Raw genomic sequence first — 22,578 nt, forward strand, 5'->3', positions numbered from 1 at the left:
ATGCCGATCACCATGCCATTCGTTGCTGAAGACGCCGATTGTCAGCAGAAGAGATGCCGAGCAGGAGCCGTATTTCCCGAACTATAAAAAAGCAACAGCAGAAGCGATGCCGTCAGTTTGCCGATAGTTTTCGAATTGACAACATCGACATTTTTTGATGTGAATTGAACACTTAAAAAGAATATAGTCATGGTGCGAGACAAGGGCAAGCTACCTAAAAAGAGATTTGGCGTGAAATATACTAGACAGCCAGCCCCTGAACACTCAAGTTTGGATGAATACATAAACCCCTATCTGCCGGCCCAAGCTGTGAAGATAAAAACTATGAAAACGTCTCAAAGGGATGCCCCAGCACATCCCACTCTTCTTCGGCTATTAAAGGCAGGAAAGGCAACAGCAAGCCGAATCAGAACTTGAAAAGGACTACGAAAGATAGTAAGTCTATTATTTTCTTGTCAATGATATTTGTTACTGAACGTTGAAGGAAAAGTGTGGTTTACCTACAGGCTCACCTAAACCCCTAATGTAACATTGACCCTACAAGGGAATCGGAAATGTTATTTTGTTATTATGGGAATACTTGAACTATGTATAACTCCCGATCTGTAAGCTTATAGCTGAACAATTTCCATCCTATTATCTTGAATTGATCTAAATTAGTATATTCTGTTTGGTCAATACTTATATGAAAAATAATTACTCCAACACCGAAACATGCACGTCGCAAAGAACGAACGAGATTAACTTATAGTTTACTGGTGTTGTTTTAGAGTGTGCAAAGGCCTTCCCGCGCCATCACTGCATAATGATCATGCAACGCTGTGTGTCCCACTTCGTCTTAAGGTATCCGGTGTATAATAATGTTAAGATCGCATGCCTGGTGACCCGATATTATTGTGGTACCATTTAAAAAGGTTTAATGTGTTGAGGAAGAAAATGTTAATATTAAAGCAAAAACAAATACAGTTTTAACACTTTTTGAAACCTTGAATCAATGAACAATCGGTCATTTCACTTTTAATTTCAGTTCAGTTATGGAACAAAAATACAATCTGCCTAACTTTATATGTTACGCTTTTACGTATATTGGGTAATTTATTTTACATAAAAGTAATCAGTAAGCAAACTTCTTTTAAAATGCCAAAATGACATCAGGTCAACAAGCATCAACATTTGATTTATTTCCAATGGGTTGATGAAATGACAAGCTAATTTATGCACATTATACTGAATTTAAATGCCAATAGGAACATGATTGCAATTCAAAGTCTATGAATGAGCCATATAGTCTGCAGCCGCTGCGCTTTTTTCTTCAATAAACTCGCTCTTTCGAGAACCCGGGGTCTTTAATGATGGCATGCTTATTGGTGAGTGAAAACAGTCGTTTGTTTTGTCGAACTCTGTTATCTCTTTGTTATGGTTAATATGTTTAACCTTTTCCCATAGTTTTCTTTTTTGTTTGAATTATTCTGTATTTCGGTTATTTCGAATGTTCGTTATCTCGAAGTATTTCCCGAGGTCTTAACGACTTTGACATAACTAGTTTCGGATGTACTTGGAAAAAACTACAACAGCAAAATAAAACGATTATAATATGCAATTTTCTGTTCTAATTTGGAATCGATTATAATTATTCTGCAAAAAGTTTACATTCCATCACGTTTTTATTTTTCAGTTTTAAGAGATCACTATTAAATCATAACTTTCTATGTATTTGCATATTTTTGGTTATATTTCTTATGTATAATACACTATCTTGTATGACTGAATATTCAATGCGTTAATAATCAAACAGATGGTATCGTATTTAAATAAAAATCGCTATCAGTTTCATCATTATATTGCATAATAATAGGACATTAATATTCCTACGCTTGCGTCAGACTGCACAATTGTCGACGTGTGCATCCGGAAATTCAACGTTGTGTATGCGCACGCATCAGGAAACGACAGCTTTCTGAGCGTGCAATGGATGCTTTGAATAAAAACCAGCCCAAAGGATTATTTTTTTACGTTCAGTATATATCGGTGGACAGCAGGATTATTTGGGATATTGCGAGTGTCGGGAGAAAAGTGTTGTACTCCGATTTTACGGATGCTGTTTAAAATGTTGAGGATATTTATCGTAAGTCTGATTTTATTTATTTTAAATATAAAATCATTTACAAAATTGTAAATACGATGTTCTAAATTCTCAGATCAAAAAAACATGATTTGAAAAATGTGATATTCGTTGTCGCATTTATAAGAAATTGAGAAAAATGGAATTCAGTTGTGGTTAAATATTAACATCAATACAAATGATGAATTAGTTATATATTTTTTTTTTACTAACAAAGTACTTATAATATATGTCATGCGTTTCCGGTGCGGATAAAAAAATCCGACAGAAGGGCACCTGCGTTGCTACGCAGCGTGCGCGATGGTCGGGTATTTGCTTTCTGGACCGGACTCATATGATTGATATTTCTTCTAGCATACCTAATTTACTTTTTTTGCGATGATGTTTACTAACGTCATGACGCGCTGTAATTTTTATCGCTGCATACGTCAAGCATTCTCATTCATCAGAGGTTCGATCGTTATAAAATTTAGTTGTACGTCACTCAGGTGAAAGGTACGTAACTCTGGTAAACGAGAATGACGTCAAGAAGTTCCTTCAGTATCACGTCTTTTAAGGGATATTTTGTTTTGTTTTGAATGTATATTTTTGTAAAGTAAATGTTTATGGAACTCCTCTATTGAAACCTCATATTTATGGTCACATTAAGTGTATAATTAAAGAAATAAAAATAGTACGTCACAGCGCGAGACTCATCTCGCATGGGGTGCCATATGGAATTTTCAAGCACGGCTGAATTCAATGGCCACTCGATTATAGTGGCCCCTTAAAACAGGTTCTCCTGTATGCATTTCTAGTTTTGATGTAGATGTCAGTGTATATAAATTATGATTTTTATGACTTTCCAAGAATACCTTTAAGGCACTAAATCGTTCACCTATTCTCAAACCATTGTGAATTATAACGGAAACAATAACGAAACATATCCGAAGGTTATTGCGTTCCAAGTTAATCCTGAAGAACTGTTCTGTTCTTCAGGACAGTAGATGCCTTAGATTGCTCAAAACTCTTACGAGGGTTTGAAATGAGCCTGTTTTCGCTAATCAATCAGGTCGCGATATAAAACATAGTCAGATGTTTGTTCAAGGGTAGACATACCGTGTGATTTGATGTCACAGAACGGCAATAGAGATTTCGGACATTTTCAGCCGCATATGGTGTTTTTCCCTTCAATACTGCCCAAAAACTGATTAGCATAATAGGTACGTGTACGCAAAATCCTATTAAGAACTAACCATATATTCGGTAGGTTAAACGAGAAAAGGGTTTAACAGACTGGGAACATATTGGTCACAAAGTCACGATTAATATACTGAACAGTCTTTAGTAAGTATGTGACCACGTAAACTTATATATAGTAGACTGACTATAGCCCCTAGGACATTAAACCCTAAGACCCCTAAGACAGTATCCCCTTAGACCCCTAGAGCATTAGCCCCTAGGACATTATCCCCTAAGACCCTTAGGACATTAGCCCCTAGGACATTATCCTCTAAGACCCCTAGGACATTAGCCCCTAGAACATTATCCCCTAAGATCCCTAAGACATTAGTCCCTAGGACATTAGTCCCTAAGATCCCTAGGACATTAGCCCCTAGGACATTTTCCCCTAAGACCCCTAGGACATTAGCACATAAGACATTAGCCCCTAAGACCCCTAGGACATTAGCCCCTAGGGCATTATCCCCTAAGACCCCTAGAACATTAGCCCCTAGGACATTAGCCCCTAAGACCCCTAGGACATTAGCCCCTAGGACATTATCCCCTAAGACCCCTAGGACATTAGCCCGTAGGAAATTAGCCCCTAAGACCCCTAGGACATTAGCCCCTAGGATATAGCCCCTAAGACCCCTAGGACATTAACCTTTAGGACATTAGACCCTGAGCTGAAATTTGCAAAGACGGACAAAAGTCTCTTCATGATATTGCACATGCGGATGATAGCCCTGCAACAGAGGATATTAGCCCCTTCATGATTTTCTCCATATGGACAACAGCATCTTCATTATTTAGTGCATATGGGCAATCTTCGCATCATATTTTTGTATACATCACTTTAACCACGTGGTATGTAAACCTTCTGTTCGTCATTGCTATCATAATAGTTTAGCTAATGTTAAACGTTATTCGACCAAACCTAAAACATTCTTGTAAAATAACAGTTCTCTTTAAATATGGAACAATTTTTAACCTCATTTTTTCATTTTTAAACAGACCCTTGCTCTTCTGGCAGCTGTTCAATGTAGATTTGGAGGTGGATTTTTTCATTCTGATTACTACTACGAGGGGGAATCTGAATCTGAATCTGAATCTGAATCCAGCGAATCTTCGAGCGAATCCTCCAGTGAAACCTCGAGCGAACCCCCACCATGCCCGTGTACCCGTAAGTAACAATAGCAAGCCGATGTTTGTAGTCTAAAAGGGGAATAACCCGACAATATTTAAATAGTTTGCATGACTTTTTAAGAGTTACAACTATTCAAACCAGAGTTTTTGGTCTTGCATGTCTCATGCTATATATTGCTTTATGCATGTACATCAGCATGTTGACCGGTCTTTAATAAGTGATTACTGTTACTTATTAGGTCATATTCTGTCTAGGTTGGATCTTGTGTTGATGCTTTATGTTATCTTTGTATTGTATAATGCATGCAAAGTATTACAAAAATTCTCTATTCGTTATTGCTCATTAGTTTTGTTTGTGTGTGGGTTTTACATTGTTAATACGCTCTAGTTTTGCGAGTCTGTTGGCTCCTATATACTGACCCCATTCTGGTAATTCATCGTGCAACAGGGTACCGTCATGGATCAGCTTGGCTGGGTATACAATCTGCACCCTCGACTGCGGATTCCGATTTTTGAGTTCCTTATACTTAAGCCACAGACGCCCCCGAGCTTCCTGAATCTCACGCGGAAAATCGAAATCAATAGAAAAGGGGGTATTTTTCAGACGCCTAGCGTTGCTCATGATAAGATTAACATTACCAAAATCTCGGAAATTAGCAATGATTGGCCTGTTCTAGGGCTGCCTTCGGGAATGCCTCTGTCCCAGTCTGTGTGCCCGGGCAATGCAAACACTTCGTGCATCAATAGCCATATGGTTTCTTATAATGCATGCAAAGTATTACAAAAATTATCTATTCAATTGTCGAGTATTTCGTTATTGCTCAATAATTTAGTTTGTGTGTAGGCGGTTTTCTTATATTTGATATACATAAATAAATATTAGTCTACATTATTTTGTGAATTATGCAACATGACTATATTCGATTATCGATTAAGCCTTTCTTAACATGTGTGCCTTGTCTTTTGCAACATGTGTAAACTGGTAGTTAAAGGTACTCGATAACTTTTTTGGACCAAAAATGAGTTTTCCCTGTAATGCATCTTAAAACACTTATTTTATCATTATATTACTCCATGATATCGAAATTGCAGAAAAATACAATTAAAGTATAAAAACGGATTTTGGTTTTAGTGGAGTTCGAACACACACCGGGAAAATCTAGAAAAATATAAAACGGACGCCTCCACCACTAGGCCACAAGGACTTTCACTAAAGTGGTTGACATTTGGACCTTTTAAAAATACATTGATAACATCACGTGATAATCAATCAGCCGACTTGGCAATCACGCGACAATGAAATCGCTGAAATCGCTGAAATCGCTGAAACCCGTTGGGAACGGTATTGAAAATTGTGGTCTTCAAAGACGATATTTGAGCAAATATCTACATTTGCTGAAAGTTTTCATCTTTTGGTATTTTAGTTTTAACACTCCTTATGATTTGCCACACTTTATTTCGTAATTAAAGAGAAAAGTGCATTTAACAAACCATTAGCGAGTGCCTTTAAAGAGGCACAGTAAAGGGTACAATTGATAGATGCATTTTTTTATTCTTAAGGGGCACAATATAGGTTGATACAAAGAATTATTTTAATGCATTATGATGTTTAACTATTTTGAGGTATATGATCAAAAAACAAAACAACATAATTATGATTTGTGTCCGGATAATCAAATATTAGCGATATTTTGGCGCTTTTTTAACTGGGGAATTTGTGAACACGTAGCTATTAATAAAAAAAAAAACGTTTATAAAGGCTTATATTTTTCATTGACTGATGTTTGTTCAAGGGTATACATACCAAGTGATTTTATGTCATATGTAAACAGAACGCCGATAGAAATTTCGGACATTTTCAGCCGCATATGGGTGTTTTTCCCTAAGTTTTTCCCTCAATATTGCCCCAAAAATGATTAGTATAATAGGAACGTGTACGCAAAATCGTATTTAGAACGTACTATTCGGTAGGTTTAACGAGAAAAAGGTTAAACAGACTGGAAAAATATTTGTCACAAAGTCACGCTGAATATATACTTTTTTGAACTTATAAAAAGAATGTTGGGTTTCCCCTATATGTGATGGTATAGCAACTGCTTTCGTTATTATCGCCACAATGGTGGTTTGGTGTCCATGCGTGCGTGAGTTCGTACGTCCGTCCGATTAAAGCTTGTCTGGGCTGTAACTTGGCTACGCATTTAGGGATTTTAAAATGATGGTGGTTACGATGAGAAGAAAGCGTACCTGGTACAAGAAACATGAATATATGTCAAAGGTTTAATTACATTCATGGTTAAAAGCTAATTTTATCATAACTGTTGAATAATTGTGACATTTGCGGGCTCGACATTGTTGGCGTCTCGCCGACAAACATCTAGTAAGAATAATGTTTTGAATAATAGTCAGATGACATGAAGCCAATCTTAATGATTAAGAATGGGCGGAGTGAGCGTAGCGTATACTTTAGGCCATCTAATTGAGACAGAATACAACCTCATTGGCTGACACTTTGTCAACGCAAAATTTGACGCAGAAAATGTGTATCGGATGAGTGGCAGTAGACGAACCTTTAAACACCCGCGATAGTTGAAATTCTTAACGATTTAACCTAGTACTTAATGAATGCCTATCTGCAACTTCATTGCCTGAAATAAGGGTTGTATTCTAAATGCAGACATTCATCAACAACCACCACCTCTACCTTACCTATAATGCCATTTGACATACATCCGCATAAACACTTTTTCTTTCTTCTTACAATCTATTTAATGTAGGCTCGCCGTCGGCATTTAAAGAGTGGTGCGGCTGAAGTATAATATTAAGGTCCGTCGTTCTAGGGGCGTACGGGGACATGCTCCCCATGGACAGTTTTAATTTGAGGATGCGCCTAGGAACGATTTTCTGTATAATTTAGACTAAAAAGACCACATTTTAGAAAAGGTTTTGCAGGCATTCGATATAGGTTTTCTGGGTGTAGGATTGTGATCTATTAAAATATTTAATGGAAAACATTCTGAATGACATTATTTTAGCATTTATTTTAATTAGTGTATAAATAAGCGGAGGCCAAAGTAGAAATTGTGAGAAAATGATAATTTCTACCTCAGTCGGTTGAAATGGCATACACATTGATTAATCATTATATGATATGTCTTCAGTTTTTCCGCCCCCCCCCCTTCTTCCCGTAGCTGTTTAATTGAAACGCCTTTAATCAATCATATCTTATTGATGTTTATTTGTTACTGTAACCCAGACGTTTGTGTTTGTCTATATTTTAGCGCTCGAAGTCGGCCAGTGTTGTGACGACTGTCATTACTGTAAAGATGAAAATGCCATATGCGACACATACGGATATAGTAAAGTGTGCGTCTGCAAAGATGGCTTCATATTCGACTATAAATGCAAGAAGTGCGTTCCTGGTTAGTTTAGTTTTCATTACTTTAATTACATATTAATAATTATTACTGAGGTATTTCGAAATTATTGGATTGGGATATATGTCGTTGGTCGGGCTAACGGGCGAGCGGCCGATTGTCAACAGGTGGTTTCCGCTCAATATCTTTAGTTCGAATTGATGGGTAGATTGTAGGAATCTAAAACCTGGTTTAATGAATTGTGGCATTCATGGTTTCCATTTTTAAACAATTATTGATGCATTAGAATCATAAATTACTTTATTTGGATATAAGATAAAGTCTTCCATACAAATGAAATTACAATAAACGAAAATCGATAAAAAAACATAAGTTTACTATCTAGACTATACTAGATACTAATGTTTTCATTGTGTTACAGAAAACACACACACAAACAACACAATTCAAGAATGAGATATAATATAAGAAAAATACATGCACTGGGGCCTGTTTCAATAAGATATTGTAGCCGTAAACATTACGCTGCTTAAGAGTGCTCGGGGAAATCCGTAAATTTACGGATCTATACAATAAAGGTTCGAGATAACCATATTTGTACTGAAGCGCAGGTTGTCCGGTGCAGTGGTTAGCGCACTCGCTTCTCACCAAGGCGACCGCGTTCGATTCCCGGCTTGGGCGCATGTGAGTTTGGTTGGTGGTCACTAAGCCGGACAAGTTGGTGTCTCCGGGTTCTCCGGTTTCCCCCACAACACAAGACCAAACTCTCGCGCAACATTGTGCCAACGAGAGTGACTTAGTATAAGTTATCATAACTTTCTTTACAATCGATGTGAAATATTTAATATTTAAACTAATGACCAAAAAGGGAGTATCGCCATCTTGAGCCTTGCGATCTTTATTGAAAAGGGGCCCGGATGTATAAGTTATCATAACTTTCTTCTCAATCGTTCACATACCGTGTGGGTATGCAACGGCAAGATCGTTAAGAGCTGTAATAGATTAAACATCAAGGGTCACATAACTTGATTACGTGATAACAGCAAGCTTTACGAAAGGGTGCACTGAAAAGACACTCTAATAGATTGGCACCAACATTACATCTACATTAAAAAACTAACATTGATAATATCATATTGGGCTATTTCCTATCGAATATTGTTCACCTTTTACCAATACTTGGGTTGAACCCCCCCCCCCCGTTTTTGTACGCGAGATACAGGACCCAATTACGCAGTTCTCGGGACTCACGGATTTAGCAGAACAGAAATATTTTGTTGTTTGGTACGCATGTTCAACTTTATCAGTATCGCAATCCTGCCTACAAATTACTTGTCCTCCCATTTCGCGCTTTGAAAACGTTTATAAATCTAAATTTACACGATCTACTATTTCAGATTTAGAGATAAGCGGGGTGTCCTACCCCATCGTCGTGTTATTAATTTTAATATATAAAAGATAATAAGTATTTTTAATTACTTGTTAAGTAATTTTCAAGTAATTTTAACAACATTCGTTGTTCGTAAGTGAAGTACAGGGTCATGATAGTGAAATATAGAAAACTCTTTAAATATCTACTGCAAAGGGAGTTGTGTCCCACCCACCAGCTTTAAGTCGAACATAGGCTGGTAAAAGGTCGTGCATATGCACATACGTGCACAAGCAGCAAAACACACACACACACACACAACACGCACACGCACGCACGCACACGCACACACACACACACACACACACACACACACACACACATATATATGTGATATTTTATAGTCAATGTTCATCCAAATATCATCATTTATGTACGAATTTTAATCATTTTTAAAGTTAATAATACATCAAATAAAGCGTGAGGAGAGTACAAGCATAACTATTTATCTGTTATAATTATGATAGTTTTCTTTTATAAATATATTTAATACATACATCGCTAGTTTCCTATTTACATTGATATTTTGATGGGTGATTAATTGTACAAAATTTATCTCATTCGGTCGGACATGATAAATCTTATCTATGTGTGATTTTCTTATATCAATTTACAGTTTACATTCAAGAACAAAATGATACTCATGTTCGAGAACTTAACAGAAATGATAAAACTCTAAATATCTACATATCATACCTTGCAGCAGCACTGTTTATTAGTTTTCTTTAATTTAAGGTATTGAGTCACTAAATATGTCCAATCTAAACATTGTTCGTATGATATTCCTTAGGTAGGAGTTGGCCACGCGGTTGAGGTCATTGTTACTATATTTTCTAAAACACGTCTATGTATATGAACGTAACTTTTTGTTTTGTTTGGAATTTCCAGTTTATTTTACAATATGTAATAGTTCGATGCCATGAAGTAAAATCTTAATGATTATTTATCACAACAGTTTAACAATTGGGCTAAATAGTAAATATTTTAATAAGTTGCTTTAACATTAATAGTAGTTTCAGCAACAATATCATTCCAAAAAGCGTTTATTTTTCAGACTATCAAATCGTTATATAAATGATATATACTTTTTATCGGTTTGGATCTACTTTCACAAATAAAGTAGGATTTATAAGTACAATAAACAATCTGACTTAAAACAATGTTTACAATACTACATATCTAATATCCTTTATTGCTATTTATTGCTATGTGTGTTCCACATCTTTTTAAAAGCTCAAGCATATCATTCAAAATATTTTTAAAGGTCGGACATTTAATAAAAAGTGTTTGTAATCTTCTACTGCATTGCAACGCGTACATAATTTTATATATGAAGTGACGTTAAGCAGTTATAAGAACATCGGCGTTGACATTAGCTAGATATAGCTACAGAATATCTTCAGAAAAAACTTCAGTCAAGTCTGAATCTCAATGTCAAGCCAATTTACCACATAAAAGCATAGTATGATTCAAAATCTTTCTACTCTTTTTATAAACGTAATTTCTCATAGAATATATTGATTAAAATCTTAATCAATATCTAAAAAAGTGTACTCTAGTAATTGTTAAAAAAAATGAGTTGTACATAGTTACATTTTTTGCTGTAGTGTATGTATATTTGGAATTTTGACCAAAGTCTTTCTAAGAAAATGCGCCAGTAAAAGGTATAAAAAACATAAATAGTAAACACCGGATATAACGAACTCCTCGGGCCAAAAGAAGATCGTTCCTTACATCCGGAAATTCGTTTTATCCGGAATACATTGACTCAGTATTTTTTACATTGAATAAAGAAGGACAAAAATATTATTTCTTCGTTTAAATACAACAAATATTTTATATTTCTTATTTATAAACAACTTGTGTAAATAATTGTAATTTTATCAAATAGTAATAAATTTAGGATATTTTTCAATTCAATCACTGCTCTAAAAAAGGTAAAATTAAATAAATATTTGCTTTTTTGAGTCTTGAGCCTGAACTCAGGTTTGAAACTGTTAGTAAAAAAGTTTTAGAATCAATCAGACCCAGAAGAGCAAAAATTAAATTTTGTTGTAAAAATGATAGTATAGTGCATAAAGGCATCTGTTGTCAAAATTCATTATGTTCAAGATATTTTGAAACATTTAAAAATTTAGTTTTCTCAGAATGAGTCTAAAATTTATACTCAGTACGTCAGTGAATACGGACTAAAAAGCGTTCTCATCAAGATATCTTCAAACCATTGGATCCGGCTGTGTCTGAATTAGGGTCCCTTGCTTCTAGGATATAAAATTTCAAACATGTTCATGTCTGAAATGATAGGACGCATGTTCAACACATTTGGCATACACCTTGAGTTGAGACGAAGAGTTGAATGTTATCAAATTATGCATAATTTTTTTATGTTGTTAGGAATGGCCTCTGCTGAATAGTTCATATTTCCAAACCTTTTGCCCTCACTTACACCTAAAAAACTCATTATGCAAACCCAAGAATCTTAAGCAGGACTGGGATTCGTAAATCATCTTAATTCGTTTCCTTACTTAAGTCACTTCCCTAATTTAAGTATCTCATTGGTCATTTGATATGAAAAGTTTTAAGAAATAGACTAAAGTTAGGAAATGACTTAAGATGCTTCATGAAAACGGCCCCAGATGTACAGTTGTATTTACATTAATCTTTAGTTTCATTTCACAGTTTTTCTAGAAAAATCCTAAATATAGAATACGACATGAATGGCTATGACTTAAACTAAAACTATGACTTATGGCTTTTTAAAAAGGACGAGCCATAAAAACTACATGCGAAACGCAATTTTAAAGTGACACTCTTATTCAAAATCAATACATACACATGTATAACATACATAATTTAAAGTGATAAACCATCACTTACTTACTAAATAATGCAATTATGGAAAATATTAATTACTGATAACAAGTTTATAACCGTGTATTTTATAGCTGAAAACGCAAAAATATTAAATGATTGGTGAATGCTAAAATATTTACTGTGATCTACTATCGTCTCAGAAGGCAGAAATACCGTGTTTTCAGCATCTTTCTTTCAAATTAAACGCAGTATCCCTCATAAGAACAATTGTTTTCGACATTAATTAATCTTTTATGGTAAGTTAAAACAATTGTATGAAATATGGTAAATCTTATTTGGGAGTGATAGTGCATCTTTAACAAAATGTACCATAACGCTGTCATCACACCTCAGAGACTCTAACACAAAATAGTTCCAATTATCAAAACAAAATCAACATAAATTAACCTCATGATTACACAAACTCTCGTGTACTACCTTTTTTGGCGGTGAATTACCATATATAAACATCTCAGTTTGCTTTAAATCTTCAACTGCTTTTGTTATATGTATCAACAAGTATTCAGGACTAGCTTGAAAACTTAAGATGTATTTATAACTCGCTCAAAAATTAAGCAGTAATCAGGACTCAGGGATGTGAGAGGAGGGTGAAATGTACCCACTTTGTTACTGCAAGAAACATTTTTTGTTTTAAAAGGATAATGTGTGAGAATGATTGTCAAACGCTAATTAACATCAGCAAATTCATCTCGGTTATACTTAAATTATTAAGGTACCCCCTGGCAATGTAACCTAACTTATCTTTTCATCTGTAATAAAAGATTTGTTATACTTAATGCAAATTATGTGTATATTGCATCTCTTTAAATATGAATAGAATTTGATTAAGCAATTATGTCTTTTCATAACTACAAAAATAAGTGTATAGCTCTTAACCCCGAAAGCCTGGTTCAGTAGTTTATTAATTTCTTTATATTATAATATGTAATATCATAATATGTATATCTACCTCTATTCACATGTATATGTGTAAAGCGTAAATAAAACTCGAAACTCGTTGTACACACACAATACTCATAATTAAGAATTAATCAGCACAGATCGGGAATCCCTTTTTTAATTATGTGCGAAATAAGTCCTTTCCAAATCCCCCATCCTCTTCCCATGAGCATCTGAGTAACGCGGCGAATCATTATTACCTTTATGAACTGGAACGTTAATAAACTACTGCATAAATACATGTTAAAAAACAATTAAAAAATACCAAATAACTACTTCAACAGCTGTTTGCATACGTGGCTCCTTTCGTCGAGGGAGATCAATGCGAAGGAGATTGCTGTTAACAACGCAGACTCGTAGTGCTCTCATCAGATAATGCTTATAACATAGAAAGTGATATCCATTGAGACATTAAACGGCATATACACCAATATCATATATTTTGTTTTAATGTGTTCCTTTAGGAATGACTTTTCTAAAAATCTATTTATAATTAACTACTCTTAGATTGCAATGCCAACGTATATCACGCCACTGATTTTTTTTTTATATTTCCGTGTATTCATATAATCATATAGTAAAACGAGGAAGACGTCAACTCCGATTAAGTCCGTGTTGTGTTTTTTGCCAGTAAATATAATCTTTGACCAGTAAATTTAATTTTATGATTTGTCGCCAGACGGCTTTGTGAACAAACCTACGCGCATAACGAGATATTTCCGTTGCACTCAATGGTTAAATAAGTACCGGAAAGAAAGACTGTCGAGTAATTAATAATCTGCTCATGAATCTAATAATTGTAACCAGTTGACAAAACTCTGATCTTGAAATATCGATTTTCCTATCGAACACTAAATTAACAACAAAATGTCATAGTTAATAATGCGTTTGATAATTCGAACCTGATCGAGTTGCAAATAAATTGACGGTAAATCCATCAATCAATGACAAATCAACAAGCGATTAAAAATTCCAACACAAGCAAACCATCTTAAATTCAAAATAATTCATAAATGTATCCAATCATAAATTATACCAAACAATTAAACAGTTATGCAATATTACAAGTAATAGAATCACAAATATATTATAAATATACATTGAAGTTATTTATATGAAAATCCTTTGACCAAAACATATTGATTATTATTGTACTGTATATATCTTAAACAATCCTTATCTATAATAATTTATATACATATTTTGTCAAGACATACCAATCATTCATACATTTACCAATTTAAACAAACACCTACTACATCAAAACATACAAATTATTAAAGCACGCAAAAATGCAAATTTTTAATAATATATTATAGGGTAGGGAGGGAGGGCAAAAAAATATACAAACTTGCAACTCGAAGAAAAAATGTTCTAATGAAAAACCGCGAACTTTTTCTTTATTTATACCCCTAAAACGAACAGCAAATCAAATTAAAGTTCAAAAGCAATGACCCTTCAACATCAGTACTGCAGAAACTATAAACCAAAAGTGAAAGTAAAATACGCAGTAAATAATTGAATATTTTAAAGTCAAAATAATGCTATTGTTGTTGTTGTTTTTGTTGTGTTTATTATGATAAGCCCGCGCCCTTTAATGGTTGCATTATGACTTGACCCCGTCTCATCCCCAAGTGTGACTTAAACAAAATTGTGTAGCCAAAGGGGGATCTTTACCCCCGCCGGTTGAAGGGATATTCGCCAAAAGAGTAATTGTGTACCCAAAATGCCGCGAGACCTGCGATTAATGACATATAGAGTGGTCCAACAGCTCTGACTATTATATATGGTTTCATTTCTCTAGTCTTAACTAGTTGTAATTAAGAAATTTGGTATTACATGTATCTTAAAAACCAATAACTTGTAAGAATGGTATGTCTTAAAGGATAAGAAAGACTCGCGGTAAATCCTCTCTGTCTATACCAGATAATGGACCCTTAACTACGGAAACGACACATACGACGCCGACGACACCGCAGACGACGACACCGCAGACGCCGACACCGCAGACGACACCACCATGTCCGTTCTGTTATGCCATAAGTAGACTGGATGGATCGTGCAGTAAGTGTCATGTCACCTTTTTAATATAAAGTGACATGTTCACGTTTTATAAGGTGAGATATATCATATCGCTTCCATTCTGGTTGCTTGGTCCGCCCCTAAGATAGCATAAAACGAAAAGTAATTGCTGTACTCGATAATAGTGCAAAACAATATAGTTAATAATAACTTCGTAATACTGTTATGGTGAGCTTCGCTTTTGCGGTTGTATATGGAGCACCAAAACAACCAAATTCTATGCAACGGTAATTTAGCTTAAAGCGCCTCTTATGCTCCCGTGTCTAGACTTGATGCCTCGTGGAAAGCGCCTTTTTGGTTTCAGGTCGTTGCACTGAAAATAATCGTGTTAAAATATCAAGATTTTCTAAAAGCGGAGCTTAAACTTTCTCGCTCCATTTCCAATTGTTAACTGTATCTTTATTAAACCGGAACATGCCTTATTGATTCAGGTCGTTGTTGTGTAATACGCTCTACTGTTGTACCGGAACACAGCGCCTATCTTCAGCAACTTGCACCTGATATACTGCTGCGTTAGATTGCATTGTATCTTTGCGGCCTGTAGTTCAATTATTGTATTTGTTGTTTTTTAAACATGACGAATATATAAAAAAGTTGCTTGTGATGGAAAAGTGTTGGTAAAATGTCTTGCAGTAGAGTGTGTCTTGCAGAAGGGTTATTTGAGAGATTTCGGTTTACAAACTAAAACCACGACTTTGGCTTATTTGTACGCGTACCTTAATTGATGTTTCTTCATAAAAGAAAAATGCCTTAAAACGCAATATGACTGAGGAATGGCATTATTTTTCTTTTTTCATTTTTAGGTAACGTACGCTTACATAATACATTTATGACAATGGCCCATTGTTCAGAACCTTGTTAAAGTGAACAACGTGATTAACGACATTATTGTTAACTTTGAAATGTGAAATAGTTAAATAGTTGATGATGTGCTCACATCTTTAAATATAAACAAGTACAGATGAAACAGCTGTCTCAAATCTTAACAAGAATGATTTCAACAATATAGTTTACTTAAACAATATTTGTAAGCAATCGGCCAAGTGTCTGCGAAAATGAGACCTTTGGAGATATTTACATCAACCCCGAAAAACAATATGAACAAGCGAAATGATTAAAATGTTCAAAATTTAAACACTGTTCAAAATTGATTTTTTGTTAATTTCCAAAAAATATTTAAAAAAAAACAACACTAATCGATTTCCTGCGTATAAGGCACTATATCTTGCAAACATGAACATCTCGCTTTAACCTCACCAGGACTCATTTTCACTGATGACAATTAATTTTGAAAAATCAGTATTTGTCTTGTCTTACAGTCAGAATGAGATATGGAGTGGCATGCCAAGCCGATCCCGACAGCTGTTGTGTATTGGATGGTCTTAAATGTATTGATGGGATCTGCAGGTGTAGCAATCCGGACATCAATTATGACCCCTTTGAGGAGAAATGCTGTAAGTCAGAATAGCGTTGCAACAGTGTATTTATTTATTTTCTGGTGCATACACTTATGTATTATAACTAAGTGATTCTTGAAAAAAAGATATAGTTAAAAGGTATAGTATCAAACGAGTAGTCATACTTTCATCCAAAGTGTAGTCATTCATTATCTGGTACTTCGAAATCAGTGCTGTTATAGATTTTCATCCAAAGTGTAATCATTTATTATCTGGTACTTCGGAATCAGTGCTGCTATAGATTTTCATCCAAAGTGTAGTCATTCATTATCTGGTTATTCGGAATCAGTGCTTTTATAGATTTTCATCCAAAGTGTAGTCATTCATTATCTGGTACTTCGGAATCAGTGCTGCTGTAGATTTTCATCCAAAGTGTAGTCATTCATTATCTGGTACTTCGAAATCAGTGCTGTTATAGATTCTCATCCAAAGTGTAGTCCTTCATTTTCTGGTACTTCGAAATCAGTGCTGTCATAGATTTTCATCGAAAGTGTAGTCATTCATTATCTGGTACTATGAAATCAGTGCTGTTATAGATTGTCATACAAAGATGGTACTCATTTTACTATATTTGGTCGTACGTGCATTGATAACAGGGGCGTACCTTAAGCATTTCGAACTGTACGCCTTGACGTTTGAGCAAGGTGTCGATATGTGAAGGTCTTTCATTAGTTGGTTCTCGATACTTTATATGGGGTGGGAGTTTGAGCGGGAGGGGAATAGACTAACGCTTTTTTTTGCCAAGTGTTCTCTAGATCCTAGACGACATCATTCACTTATATTGCACCAAATATTAACCACACACACTTAACCTTCGGTTGTTGTTCCTGATTTCGAGATATAATGTCTTTCCATTTCATGGGCGCCATAATTGTTTTGAACGCCACGGCGTACTGCCGTATGCCTAGGTACGCCCCTGGATATGACATGTCAATAATATTAAGACTTTAAGTGTTATGTTGCAGATGCGTTGTTAAAAATGGCCGACACTATTAAGACTTAAGTGTTATCTTACAGGTGGAGATGATCTAGGAGATCCCTGGTTCAACAAATATGCGATACTTTGTTGTATGTGCGTTGTTTAGCCGGGCCAATACTATTAAGATTTAAGTGTTATCTTGCAGGTCGAGATGATCTAGGAGAACCCTAGTTCAACCAATATGCGATACTTGGTCGTACGTGCGTTGTTTAGCCGGGCCTATGATATTAAGGCTTTAATGCTATCTTGCAGGTGGAGATGAGCTAGGAGATTCTTGCTTCTGGCAAAGTTCGATATTTCGTCGTACGTGCGTTATTAAGACGGGCATATAACATTGAGGCTTAAGTGTTATGTTTTGCAGGCGAATATGAGCTAGGAGATCTCTACTTCAACCAAAGTTCCGAATTTGGTCGTACGTGCGTTCTTTAAGACGGGCCTATAATATTAAGGCCTTAGTGTTATGTTGCAGGCGGAGATGAGAGAGGAGATCCCTGCTATAATCAAAGTGCGATATTTGGTCGTACGTGCGTTGTTGAGCCGGGCCTATAATAGTAAGGCTTAAGTGGTATGTTGCATGCGGAGATGAGCGAAGAGATCCCTGCTACAATCAAAGTGCGATATTTGGTCGTACGGGTCTATAACATTGAGGCTTAATTGTTATGTTGCAGGTGAAGATGAGCTAGGAGATCTCTGCTTCAACCAAAGTGCAATGTTCGGTCGTACGTGCGTTGTTTAGCCGGGCCTATAATATTAAGGCTTAAGTGCTATGTTGCATGCGGAGATGAGCTAGGAGATCCCTGCTACAATCAAAGTGCGATATTTGGTCGTGCGTGTGTTGTTTAGCCGGGCCTATAATATCAAGGCTTAAGTGGTATGTTTCAGGCGGAGATGAGTTAGGAAATATTTGATTCAACCGAAGTGCAATGTTTGGTCGTACGTGCGTTGTTTAGCCTGGCCTATAGTATCAAGGCTTAAGTGGTATGTTTCAGGCAGAGATGAACTAGGTGCTTCAACCATAGTGCTACATTTGGTCGTACGTGCGTCGATACGACGGGTCCATTATAATAAGTGGAAAGTGATATGTTGCAGGCGGAGATGAACTAGGGCATTTTTGCTTTAACCAAAGTGTGATATTTGGTCGTACATACGTTGATACGACGAGTCCATAACGTTAAGTTTATAATGTTATTGTCTTTACGCTTCCGATGGAGATCTTGCTACACCAAAATGCGATATTTGGTCATACGTGGGATGTTTAGACGGTCAATATACAATTACACCTTACATGGTAAAATGCGATACTTGGTCGTACGTGCGTTGTTTAGCCGGGCCTATGATATTAAGGCTTAAATGCTATCTTGCAGGTGGAGATGAGCTAGGAGACCCATGCTTGGGTCGAAATCCAACATTTGGTCGTACGTGTGTTGACAAGACGGGTCAAGAATGTTAAGTGTTATAATGCTGTTGTTGTTACGCTGCAGGTGGAAGTGAGCTGGGCGAAACTTGTTGCTTAAAAGCGGGCTTTGACCAATGTAAGATCAGAGATAGCAACAGCATATGCGACCTGAACAAAAATAGCACGTGCGTTTGTTCGATGAACACAACTCCAACCAATGGTTTTTGCAGTAAGAAACATAATTCATTACAGATATTGTACCAAACATATTGTAGCTAACAAGTATGTTTAGCCTTCACAGACTTTCAAATGTGCCATCTATGTCCGATTTTAACTGAAGAAAAGAAAATCATTGTTATAATTATTTCTAACAACAGAATCAGCCACAGCAACGGTATCAAGAAATAATCACGAGCCTGTTCACACTGCATATTTTAGCATACGGTATGACTTGCAGTTCTGCTGAATAATCGGCATGTCCTTTCCATTTGCTTGAGTCAAAACCCCGCCGGTTCAGAACATACCTCTTCAAAACGTTTGCCACGACTTAGGAGACCAGGGCCCAATTTTCTTATAACAACTAAGATTAAGCTAAGCTACTTTTTTGTTTGGATATAATTTGTGTAAAGTTTACGTTTTTAAGAGGTCTTGGACATTAAAAGAAAATTTCTCTGATAATTACGATAAACTTATATTTAGTTAAATCAAGATTAGGTTTTCGAGAAAAGGACACCGCAAGAAACACATAACGTTACAAGACAAATAGACACAGTACACAAATATTTTAATATCAATATCAATAACTGTTGAGGTTACAGCCCTGAAACAATATTTGCTCTAGAAGTTCTTTTATTAAAAATGATTAATGATGCTTACCAATATAACAGAATCCTTTTTTTTAAATAGAGTTAAACATTTAAAAATTTGTATCATGCCATGCTTATATGTGGAAAAATTGAAAAGTGACTTAAGTATTGTTGTTATAAAGGGGCCAGATGAATCAGGCGAACAGCGCGGCACTTATAATTTATTTTACTGTATAGTTTATGGAAATAAAAGTATGGAATTTAAATAGAGCCCGATCGAATACATATTTCTACAAGAAATTTATTAAAAAAATGAAATAAATAATAATTGTAATCAAAACGCGATTTAAGAAGAACTACTTGACGTCATCATTGAACGTAAATTAGTACCCGTTATGACGTTAGTAAACAATGTCGCACGCGCTATTTGATGAAATGTACAAAAATGCGTTTTTCTACACCATGTTTTACAAAAAAGTATAAATTAAAGTATGTAATTATGTGTTTCCGGTCCGGATCGTAAAATCGGACCCTCGGGACCGTCATGGTTCGTAACCGGCTCACGCGCGTGCCCTCGGGTCCGTTTTTTTTTTATCCGGACCGGAAACACATCATATATTAATAAGCCCGGTATCGTCTTTTAGAAGAAAGATGGACAAGTTTTAACAAATGTTACGGGCTTCACCTTAATGATCTTTATCATCAGCATCGCCAAGTCGATAACCCAGCCTTTATTCTCATTACAGTGTAAACAGTCGGAAACGGGCAAGGCTAGCCAGGCGCATGATGTGAACAAATTGGTTTGATGACATCACACTGGCGACACATACTGAATTTCATAATTTAACGTAATGATACTTAATAATAATAAATTTGCTATGTAAGCAGGGATATAACTATGTGTACATTGAGGTCCAATCAGACTGAACTCTGTGTACATTGTGGTCCAATACGATTGAACTCTGTGTACATTGAGGTCCGATGTGATCGAAGTCTGTGTACATTGATGTCCCATGTGATTAAAGTATGTGTACATTGACGTTCCATGGGATGGAACTCTATGTTCATTGATATAACATTAGTTTGAAGTCTGTGTACATTGACGTTCAATAGGATGGAACTCTGTGTTCATTGATATCACATTGGTTTGAAGTCTGTGTACATTGAAGTTCCATTGGATTGAGCTCTGTGTTCTTTGATATCCCATAAGATTGAAGTCTGTGTTCATTCAGTTCACATCGGATTGGACTTCGTGTACATTGAGGTCCCATTGGATTCCATGGCTTAAGGACCTGGAGATAGGAATGTTTCCTTTATATTCGGTGTAGATATGACATTAAAAATTGACCTATTTTAGATTTTAAATTGATACAATATGGCGTGGTATTACGTTTTCAAATTTTTATAACGATGTCATCTGCTACCAGTTATTATAGTGTAAATTGTTATGTAAATCGATCATTCTGAGTACGTTAAAAAGATTTCATTTGCTTTAATATATGAACATGTATGACAAGGTGGATTTCGAAATCAAATGATTATTAGTTGAAAGCATTTATTTTGTCCACCTTAACGAATTTGATAATTCCGCACAACTTTTAGAAATAAATATTATATTTTTTGAATTGATCGTTATGGTGTGTATGCTTTAAAAGTGTTTTAGTCTGAAACGTGCTCTCTCTCTCAGTACATGATTGTGGATGAACACTTGTGCATTGACCGTTACTATGCACTGTCCATATATGAGGCTTGGAATATAAACAATTCATAGTGCATACTTACAGCGTAAAAGTGCGTTAGTTCTCAAAATGACTGTATGAGTTTGAGCAGCATTTCTTTTGATATCTTCGGTGTAGGTTTAATAAATTTGAATGTTTATAGAGGTGGTTTTGCAATCGTACCAACTCGGCCATCTCCGGCAAGCTTCATATCTGTTGGATAATGGCCGAAGTGTTCCGATTGGTAGTTGTGTTGATTTGTTTGACTTGTTTTTTTTTTCAAGAAAATATTGTGAGTTTAAAATGACACAATGCATATCTATGATGAATAATAATGTTACCTTCAAGAGATCTAGGCATATTTATGATAAATAATGATGCTACCCTCAATAGTGATATGCATATCTATGATGAACAATGATACAATATTGTGTATGTAATGATCAATTGTTTGACATGGACTGTTAAGAATACTGTTGTTAACACGTAGATGATATGTATTGCGATATTATAATTCAAGTCTTCTTCTTACGCAGATATTTCAGCTTATGCATGTTAAACTACGTTAAACTACGCGGTGTAATTAATGCTATCGAAAACACTGTCAAAAATCGCGTAGTTTATTCTGAGTGTCCTCCGAGACAAATGTTCATAATACAAAACGACTATAGAGAACTTAATATACCAATATACATTTAAATTTGAAATAAATCATTTGACGTGTCTTATCGTTCTTAAACTTATTGAAAATAAATAAATAAAACGTGTTGAACTTGTAATTTGAGGCCCCTCCATAAATTTGCCCTAGTAAACTATATGTATGTCAATGTATGTCAATGAGTTGACAGAGATAAACATGAAACATTTAATTACACCAGTTCAGACCACAAACAGCTAATTATTACACCCCTTCGCACATTTAAACCATTTATGGTTTGGTTCTGGGGAAACCTTTGCCCTTTGATTAACCTTACAGTAAATGGATATTTGGCCTCCTTGTGATTTTCTCTGAAATTCACTGATTGCTTCGAAGCAACAACCTCAACATTTATTGGA

At 35.4% G+C, this 22,578-nt stretch overlaps 1 protein-coding gene across 1 annotated transcript; it reads left to right on the top strand.

Annotated features, from left to right (window-relative positions):
• Window positions 1-1,984: 1,984 nt before the first annotated feature.
• On the top strand, window positions 1,985-22,289 carry LOC128205128 (cadmium metallothionein-like). The gene is made up of 7 exons (XM_052906563.1): window positions 1,985-2,125; window positions 4,337-4,505; window positions 7,747-7,887; window positions 15,011-15,148; window positions 16,486-16,620; window positions 19,084-19,227; window positions 20,551-22,289. Exons 1-7 carry the CDS (start codon window positions 2,096-2,098, stop codon window positions 20,553-20,555), a joined length of 762 nt encoding a protein of 253 aa, XP_052762523.1. The 5' UTR covers window positions 1,985-2,095; the 3' UTR covers window positions 20,556-22,289.
• The last annotated feature ends 289 nt before the right edge of the window (window positions 22,290-22,578 follow it).

Source organism: Mya arenaria, chromosome 10 (genome assembly GCF_026914265.1).
Source record: "Mya arenaria isolate MELC-2E11 chromosome 10, ASM2691426v1".
Lineage (NCBI taxonomy): Eukaryota > Metazoa > Mollusca > Bivalvia > Myida > Myidae > Mya > Mya arenaria.

Coding starts and splice junctions, on each gene's coding strand:
- LOC128205128 (XM_052906563.1), top strand. CDS start 2,096: ATGCTGTTTAAAATGTTGAGGATATTTATC. Junction 7,888..15,010: donor ATGCAAGAAGTGCGTTCCTG/GTTAGTTTAGTT, acceptor TGTCTATACCAG/ATAATGGACCCTTAACTACG. Junction 16,621..19,083: donor CCCCTTTGAGGAGAAATGCT/GTAAGTCAGAAT, acceptor GTTACGCTGCAG/GTGGAAGTGAGCTGGGCGAA.